The sequence below is a fragment of the Columba livia genome, chromosome Z (assembly GCF_036013475.1).
Source record: "Columba livia isolate bColLiv1 breed racing homer chromosome Z, bColLiv1.pat.W.v2, whole genome shotgun sequence".
Classification (NCBI taxonomy): domain Eukaryota; kingdom Metazoa; phylum Chordata; class Aves; order Columbiformes; family Columbidae; genus Columba; species Columba livia.
Genome location: NC_088642.1, coordinates 13,374,345 through 13,383,344, shown reverse-complemented (window position 1 = coordinate 13,383,344; position 9,000 = coordinate 13,374,345). Strand labels below are relative to the sequence as shown.

Below are 9,000 nucleotides of genomic sequence, written 5' to 3'. Positions count from 1 at the left end.
GGGCGCGTGGGTTGGTGGTGGGCTGTCCGTTAGCTGTCAGTCAGTTAGGTGTCAGCCGTCCGTTAACGGCTGGCCATGGGGCGGCACGGGGTGGGTCATGGCGGTGGCGCCGCTCCCGTCAGACGCGACTTCAGGGGACACGTCCTCCCGCCTGCTCTTCCTCCCGCCTGCTCCGCCTCCTCAAAAATGTCGACTCCGACCCGCGGGGAACCCTAAAGACATCCCGGTCCAGTCAGCAAGCCTTGTGCGGGGTGGATGCCCTTTTATTTAAAGTTAAGTAAAATTAAGCTACAGATTGAATGTTAGTTTTCTCCGTCTATCCATTAGATACTGTGAGGAGGCATGTATGTGTGTAAGACGTATCTGTAGTTAATTGTAAAAGTGGTGTGGATTGTTGTGGGGGACTACGGTGGGTCCGTGGTTTCCCTGACGGGGAAGGTGTGGGAACAGAAATTGACCTTGAAGATATTAAGGTGTACCCATGAGGAAGAATGGAGTAAAGGAGTATCTGGAGATACTGAGATATATGCGTGAGAAAGAAGAGAGTAAAAGTAACATTGACGATAGTAAAATTAGCCAATGATGTGCAGCCTGTAACCAATCACAAAAAGACACTTGAGCTGGTAAAGACTGTATAAAAAGGTGTCTGTGGCAATAAATGGAGAATGCTGTTTGTACTTAAGAAGAACTTTGTCTATGATATTTGCCTGTCCTAATCATGACAGACTGTCTAGCTTGTGGAACATAGGTTTAGCAAACTGGTAATACATGTTCCATTTTTTCACGTCAAAAGGTGCAGATGTAGTGTTGGGGGAGGCATGGAGATTTGCCTCATGCATACTTATGTATGTATGTATGCGTACTCCTCAAAACCCAGGTGTGGTCCTCTGCACTCAATAGAAGATCCAATAACACAGGTTTGAGCACAGACTATTAAAGTATGTTGAGCTTCAACTTGTTTGTATGTTTGTTGGCTTGTATTTATCCTTGAATCTTTTTATACTTTCGTAGGTTAAAACATTCCTTTAATACCAATGATACTGAATGATATTCCACTCTAAATGGTTTGCTTTCAGTCATTCAGAATGTTAAACGTCTGCCTGTAAAAGTCCCATCTAAAATAATTATCAAGTAACTTACATAATCAATTAATTTGGCTTGTCCTTGGAGATACAACTGTACTTATTCCAACAGAAATATCTATAGCTACATGATTGTCCAGATAAAAAGTTCAAAAGCAAACTATTAAAATTTGATTTGTGAGAGAAATGTGGGGTTTTTTCCTTTGGTTGTAGTTAAAATAACTTGTGTTGTCCTACACTACAAATCTTCTGCCAGCTCTGTGGAATGTCGGCAGTGGCACTAGCGTGAAACTTTTGAGTTTAGCAACACCATAAGCTTAGGTATCTTTTGCAAATAAGGGTAGCTGACAAGAATCAGTTGTGGAGTTTCCTTAACTGTGGAAGGCACTAAATTCATCCATTACAGAGTGTCAGTATATTGTCTGTTGATTTGTAAAGTTTTAGGACTAACACATGGTAAAATGCATCTTTTTGCATTTTTGTTTCAGCTACTCAGGTCATCCCCTTGTATGACACATCCTGTTTTAAAGGAAAAACCTGATGAGTGTTTCAAAGCTTCATCTGTTCAACACTAACTGATGATACATGTCTTTGCTGGCCTGAGCCTGCTCAACTTTACATAGTTCTGTTATTAAGGGATTGATTAAGAAAATATTTAAGTTTTTCACTGCAAGAAAGCTGTGGAGTAAAGGAAGAAAAAATCAGGTCTTGGGAACCAGCAGCTTAGCATCACAGAGCATATAAAAGGCTGTAAGTTGTCTTTCAAAAATGAGACTGTTTCTAATACTGAAATTTCATTTACATGTCAGTGAGACATCTGGTATGAGGGAAGAAAAAGGTGATGAAAACCAGTGTCCTGTTTATTTAAGCTGTTCTGCTTTTCATCAGTTCACATGATACAGCTCATTATTTTTCTTTTGAACAAAAAATACCTAAAAAAATACTGTGGTTTCTGGGTTTCCTTTTGGTTTCTTTAAAGTTTATATTCAAACATTAGAATTTTGCTGTAAGTTTTAACTACCTTTGCATTTCTACTGAACTGTGTCATAAAGCCTACTTTTTAAAGATAAATGCAAAACCTGCATATTTTATTGTGGTGGCAGCTAAAATGAGCATAGTGAACCTGAATCTGGGTGGCACAGTTGTAGTGTTTTATTCTAAGGCATCTGTAGACCAGACATACAACAGAAAGCAGTGAAGTGTTGATGTGTGCCAGGAACTCTTATTTAATTATTACTTTAGGTGGCTGCAATGGAAATAAGCTAGTCCCTTCCCAAATACTGAAGATCTCAGTGCAAGCAAAGGCGTTTGTTTTGGACTAATTTGGATGACAGACAAAAGAGTTTAAGATTCTTTGAGGAGAGTTGGGGAAGAAGACTTTAAGAGCCATAAAAATAAGGAAGAGAATGCACTGAAAAGCACTGCAACTTACTGATTCCTGATACAGGAGGGGATCATGATCTGATTGATACACTAGGAAAATAAAATCAATGTCATTTTAAGATTATGCAGAATGTAACAGTCTTAAAGCATCATGGCTGCTGGAGAAGGAAGTTGCTTTGCTACTAGTCTGTATAGTACAATGTAATTCAGCATCACAGAGAAAGGAGCTGCTGCAAATTCACACAATGATGCCAGATTTTTTGAATGGTAGCTAACCTGCAAAACAGTGTGGAAACAAATTAAGTTCAGTTTTGTGATCAGCTCAGTAGCTCCCAAGCAGGTCCATGAATATCTCAAAATATAAGCTGGTAAGCAGAGGCATAACTTCAGTATGACTTGCATATTCCCCTGGGTACATTTACGTATTTTTTTGTCTGTTATCTGTGTTTACCTATTTCTAGATTAAACTCTATCTCCTGATCTGTACTTGGATTGACAGTTTCTCCTGACAACTGGACTTGATTTTTCTTTGAAGAAGGGTTTTTCACATGTCGTGTAAGAGAAGGAAGATCCTACCTCAGCCAGCATACCTGCTTTTTAACACTGCTGCTTTTTGTGACTTACATGCTCAATATGCTGTTACAATGTGAAACTTGGTGAAACTGAGAACATTAGAATAATGACATGGCGTACAGTCAGGATTTACGTATCAACATACATCATCCAAAAAGTTGTGTAATTCTGTGTAGGAAAGTGGTGACAGTAAAGAAAAATTCTATCAATCAGTGGTATTAATTTCTGTTTACTGTGAAAGTGAGCAAATAAATGTTTCTCTTTGAGAAACTCTTGGCTGAGGATCTGGCCAGTAACATTTTTATTTCTCCAGAAGAATTTCCATAGACAAATGGAATAAGAAGATATGCTTTCACATAGCCTTTTTTGTGTTTTTTAGAGTCAAGTTTGTTTTGTGAAAAAACAAGGCTGCAATATGATCTAAGTTCCCTTCCTGCTACTTCACCAATACAGAAATGAAACTCAAATCCAGGAGTGACTTTCGTCTTTTTTTAAGGAAGGTTCAGTATTTCACTGCTTATCTATTTAATACATCAGTAAGACTAATGGAAAATTTTTATTTTTCTGAGATTTAGCCTACTAAACTTCATATAATGTGTTTTGTTTAAAGCAATCTTGAATAAATCATTTAGATTTTATTGGATACAGTACAGATCTATGCCAGTGAGAGCACTGAAGTTGATGGCATGTCAGCTTCCTCTAAGGAGAGAGTATCTAGTTGCACTGGCTATGTCGTACTGTTCTTGCCAGTGATGTTGTAGGAAGGTGGAATATGAGCAACCATTAACAGCCATTGTGTGTTGCTGGCAGGTACTGAGATCATCACAGCTTTCCTGTTGGTGTGAACCTCCAAGTACTTTACAAGGTAATCAGATAACACTTACTCATTACTGTACCTAGGTACTGCTGGTGTATTTTGCCATGGATGCAAATTTACTATTATAAAAGATGTTGAAAAATCTCCCATGGACTTCACTCAGTTGCTGGTCGAGCATCAAAGGCAGATCCTCTACAACTAAGCAGGTGACACTTAAAGATTGAACAAGGCTTTGTCATCCATTACTATCCTGGGATACAAAATTGTGTACACATGATGGGCGTGATGCCATAATCCTCCATCATGCAATAGTGTTCTTTGCAGGGATACCACCGCTAGTGTAGAAGTGACTGCTAATCTGCTCTTCTAAGAAGAAGGATGTTTGGAAATGTGTATCTTAACAGAAAAAAGTGCCCCAGTAGGTGGCATATAGATATGTTGTCGAGGGTTTAGATGACGGGGTGACAATAAAACCCTGGCAGATGTATTGTTAACCTCCTCCCCCCCACACTTCCCCCTTTTTCCCCTCCCTCTCCCCCCTTCCCACTAAGGACAGGCGATCAGGAGGAAAAGAAGGACAGAGAGAAGAGAGTTGGAAAAATTAACAATGTTTTACTAATGCTACTAATAAGAATAGAGAACATATACAAAATATACAAAACCAATCTTGAAAGTCTCAGCAACTGCAGAGCCGGCAACCAAAGTCCTGGATTGGCCTCTGCAGCCAACCGGAGCTGGATTCAGTCTCTCCCTAGGCCTCAGTTTGCAGGGACGACTAGCAAGGTCCTCTCCTAATGTCGGCCATAAGCAGAAGGGAAAAGGGACGAGATCTGTGTGATCTCCCACTTTTACATGAAGTATTCATGTGAATGGAATGTTATACACGGTCAGTTTCTTGGTCACCAGTTTCTTGTTGCCCCTCTCACGAGATGTGAATCTGTCCTTGTCAATAACTTCGCATTCCATTGCTACGTTTACCAAAACATGTATCTGGTTCTCCAGGAAAATGCAGCTAATATGAAGCCTTTAGCTGACAGGCAAAATCACTGAAAGAGAAACTTGTTTTTAACAAAACCAGGACACATGTTGATTATTGTCTCTCCCAGCACTTCCCCAATCTCAGCTAACAAACTCCTTCAAAACAATGCGCAGCAGTTGCCATTCTGCCCATATGCATGTACCCAGCCTGTGCTGTTTCCCACCACTCAGCTGCTCTTTGTGGCTGGGCCCACAGCTTCTCAGCCTGCCCAGATAGAGCAATCAACCAGCCACCACCTCCAGGTCAGGATCCAGGAGGGAGACTAAAGTGTGGTGAGAGCATTTGAAGACCAGCTGGAATGAGACGGAAGCAGGGCTTAATCACAGTATCACAGTATGTTTGGGATTGGAACGGACCTCAAAAGATCATCTAGTCCAATCCCCCTGCTGGAGCAGGTGAGGTCGCACAGGAACATGTCCAGGTGGGTTTTGAATGTCTCCAGAGAAGGAGACTCCACAACCTCCCTGGGCAGCCTGTTCCAGTGTCTGTCACCCTTACTGAGAAGAAGTTTTTTCTCAAATTTAAGTGGAACCTCTTGTGTTCCAGCTTGATCCCAGTACCCCTTGTCCTATCATTGTTTGCCACCGAGAAGAGCCTGGCTCCATCCTCATGGCACTCACCCTTTATATATTTATAAACATTAATGAGGTCACCCCTCAGTCTCGTCTTCTCCAAACTAAAGAGACCCAGCTCCCTCAGCCTTTCTTCATAAGGGAGGTGCTCCACTCCCTTAATCATCTTCATTGCCCTACGTTGGACTCTCTCCAGCAGTTCCCTGTCCTTCTTGAAATAAGGGGCCCAGAACTGGACACAATATTCCAGATGTGGTCTCACCAGGGCGGAGTAGAGGGGAAGGAGGACCTCTCTTGATCTACTAACCAAGGATGCCATTGGCCTTCCGACCACAAGGGCACAGTGCTGGCTCATGGTCATCCTGTTGTCCACCAGGACCCCCAGGTCCCTTTCCCCTACACTGCTCTCTAATATGTAATTTCCCAGCCTATACTGGAACCTGGGGTTGTTCCTGCCCAGATGCAGGAAAAGAGTCTTTCCCTTGTTAAATTTCATTAGGTTATTCCCCGCCCAACTCTCCAGCCTGTCCAGGTCCCGCTGGATGGCAGCACAGCCTTCTGGCGTGTCAGCCACTCCTCCCAGCTTAGTGTCATCAGCAAACTTGCTGATAGTACACTCTATTCCCTTGTCTAAATCGTTAATGAATATATTGAACAATATTGGCCCCAGTACTGACCCCTGAGGCACTCCACTAGATACTGGCCTCCAACTAGACTCCGCACCATTGACTACCACTCTCTGGCTTCTCTCCTTAAACCAGTTTGCAACCCACCTCACTACTCTATTGTCTAGACCACACCTCCTCAACTTAGCTGTGAGGATGCTGTGGGAGACTGTGTCAAAGGCTTTACTGAAGTCAAGGTAGACCACATCCACCGCCCTGCCATCATCCATCCACCTTGTTACATTCTCATAAAAGGCTATGAGGTTGGTCAAGCATGACTTACCCTTGGTAAAGCCATGCTGACTGCCCCTAATAACCCTCTTATCCTTGATATGCCTTGGGATGGCACCAAGGATAAGCTGTTCCATTACTTTCCCAGGGACAGAGGTGAGGCTGACCGGTCTATAATTACCCGGGTCCTCCTTCTTGCCCTTTTTGAAGACTGGAGTGACATTTGCTTTCCTCCAATCCTCGGGCACCTCTCCCGTTTCCCAAGACTTGGCAAAGATGATGGAGAGCGGTCCAGCAATGACTTCAGCCAGCTCCCTCAGCACCCGTGGGTGCATCCCATCTGGACCCATGGATTTATGGATGTCCAGACTATTTAATTGCTCCCTAACCCAGTCCTCATCGACTAAATCAAACTCCTCCATTGACCTGGCTTCATCCGGGGTCTCAGGGGTACAGGGCTACCAGCAGAGTAGACAGAGACAAAGAAGGCATTCAGTAATTCTGCCTTCTCTGTATCTTCTGCCATCAGGGCACCCACCCCGTTCATCGGTGGGCCTACATTGCCTCTAGTATTAGTTCTATCTGCCATGTATTTGAAAAAGTTCTTTTTGCTGTCCTTGACCCCTCTCGCCAGCTGTAGTTCTAAGGAGGTCTTGGCTATCCTAGCTGTCTTCCTACATCCTCTAACAGCAGCCTTATATTCTTCCCAAGTGGCCAGCCCCTGCTTCCATGACCTGTAAACTCTCCTCTTCTGCTTGAGCATACCCAACAGATCCCTGTTCAACCACACAGGCCTCCTGGCTCCCTTCCTTGACTTCCTACATGTGGGGATGCACTGATCCTGAGCATGGAAGAAGCAATCTCTGAAGGCAATCCAGCTATCTTGGGCCCCTTTTCCTTCAAGCAGTCTTGCCCATGGGATTTCCCCCAGCACTTGCTTGAAAAGGCCAAAGTTAGCCCTGCTAAAGTCCAGGGTTGCAATTCTACTTGCTATTCTGTTCCTGCCACACAAGATGCTGAACTAATGACTGGTTCTGGGCTGAAGTGGGCTGAAGTGATGCAGCGATGACTAGGACCACCATTTGGGATGCATGTATGTGCAACAGGATGATGGAGATGAGGAAATGGGGAATGTAAGTGTGCTTTCTACTGCATCCTATACAAGACCCAGCAGCAGCAGCTACCATACGAGCAAGATAAATTTGGAAAACCATGATCTGTTCTGAGTTGCACTGTTTTTTAAAGTTTCAATTTTGTGCTGCCTTCACTGGCACCTGGTTTGATATCATTTTTTTTAATCTCCTGACTGGGAAGATCTTGTTCTTCTTGTTTAAATGTGTGATTAGATGTCATGACCTTGTATACAGTAGATTTGTTTGTTGCAGGAATTCAAACAACAGTGTTTAACAATAAGCTGGAGCAGTACTATTGACAAAACTTAATTGGATAAGATAGCTTAAAGTAATCAGTTTACCAACATCCAGGCAGTGCTCCAATGAGTTAAAACCATGTAAACTTCCTTGATAAAATTCCTTTCTTTTTCTTTTTTCTTCTTCCCCCGACTCCCAAAAAAACAAACAAAAAAACAACAAAAAAACACAATTAAATTGCTGACATAATAGATGAAAAGGAATATTGGATGAGTTTTGCTGCTTACATGCTGAAGCAGGCTGCTGATAATTCAGTTCATCCAAAAATATGAAAGCTTACAATGATCCAAGTGTTCAGTCTGTACCCGATGAAACTACTAGCAGTTTTGGAAACCTTACTTTTTGGAGTCTTATCAGGCATTTTTTTCCGCATGTGACAAAATATTTTTGAGTAATCTTTTGTCCATGTTTACCAAGAATGTAGGAAACTGCAAAATAAATAGCTGTATCATTCATAAATGGGTATATTTGTGCAGTTTGGGATGTTACCTGCATTGCTGCCAGTTCGACTTGTGTAGCCAGATTTGGCAATCAAGGAAGGCCCTACTTCACACCATGTGAGCTGTTAAGATGAAGCCTGAACTCTTTTATAGGTTCAATAAAAAGTAAGGAAGTTGTCTATTCTTGATTACTTAGTAGTTCTGGAGATAGAGCTAGAAGAAGAAACAACTTCCTCTCTTAAGCAAATAAAAAACAACACCCCAAGCCCAGTTAACCACAGACTACAGTAAAAGACAAATGTCCAGTTCCTTTTGTGGGACCTTTCGTGAACAGAAAGACAGGAGTGAAACCCATCTAATACCAAAACTGTTGTCTTACTGTACAGACAACATACAAAATGGTTAATAAAGCTACCTGCCTTTTTTTTTTTTTCATTGCTTACATTTCTCATCCTTAGCTGACAAGCCTGCTAGAAACAGAGACATAGCACTTCATGGAAGTTTTTAAACAATGAAAAGGATGGTTGTGGTTTTCAAAAGCAGTATTTTGAGACAGACAAAATACCTGAATTCCTACTGTGGACAAGCAGCTCTCCTAGCAACAGGTTATCTATACTGCACGGTGAAGCTACCAGAAAGTAATTTTGTGTGATAATAAGAATCTACTGTACTAGTGGAGAACTGCATAGCGTTTTTTTCCTCTGATTTTCTTCCTTTTATACAGGGGATAGAATAAGGTGGAGCTGAGAGAGCCCACCTTGATATATG

The 9,000-nt window shown here is 42.1% G+C and overlaps 1 protein-coding gene across 2 annotated transcripts in view; it reads left to right on the top strand.

The window, feature by feature from the left end:
• The first annotated feature begins 38 nt into the window (after window positions 1-38).
• The window catches only part of DOCK8 (dedicator of cytokinesis 8), a 104,966-nt gene continuing 96,004 nt past the window's right edge, over window positions 39-9,000 (top strand). Inside the window, exons 1-2 of one of the 2 annotated variants that reach the window (XM_065047268.1) lie at window positions 39-272; window positions 3,849-3,903. Coding sequence is in view for 1 of the 2 variants with exons in the window: in XM_065047267.1 (XP_064903339.1) it covers window positions 256-272 (17 nt within the window). In the remaining variant the exon portion in view is untranslated. The remainder of the gene's footprint in view (window positions 273-3,848; window positions 3,904-9,000) is intronic. The other variant, XM_065047267.1, reaches the window with a different exon arrangement.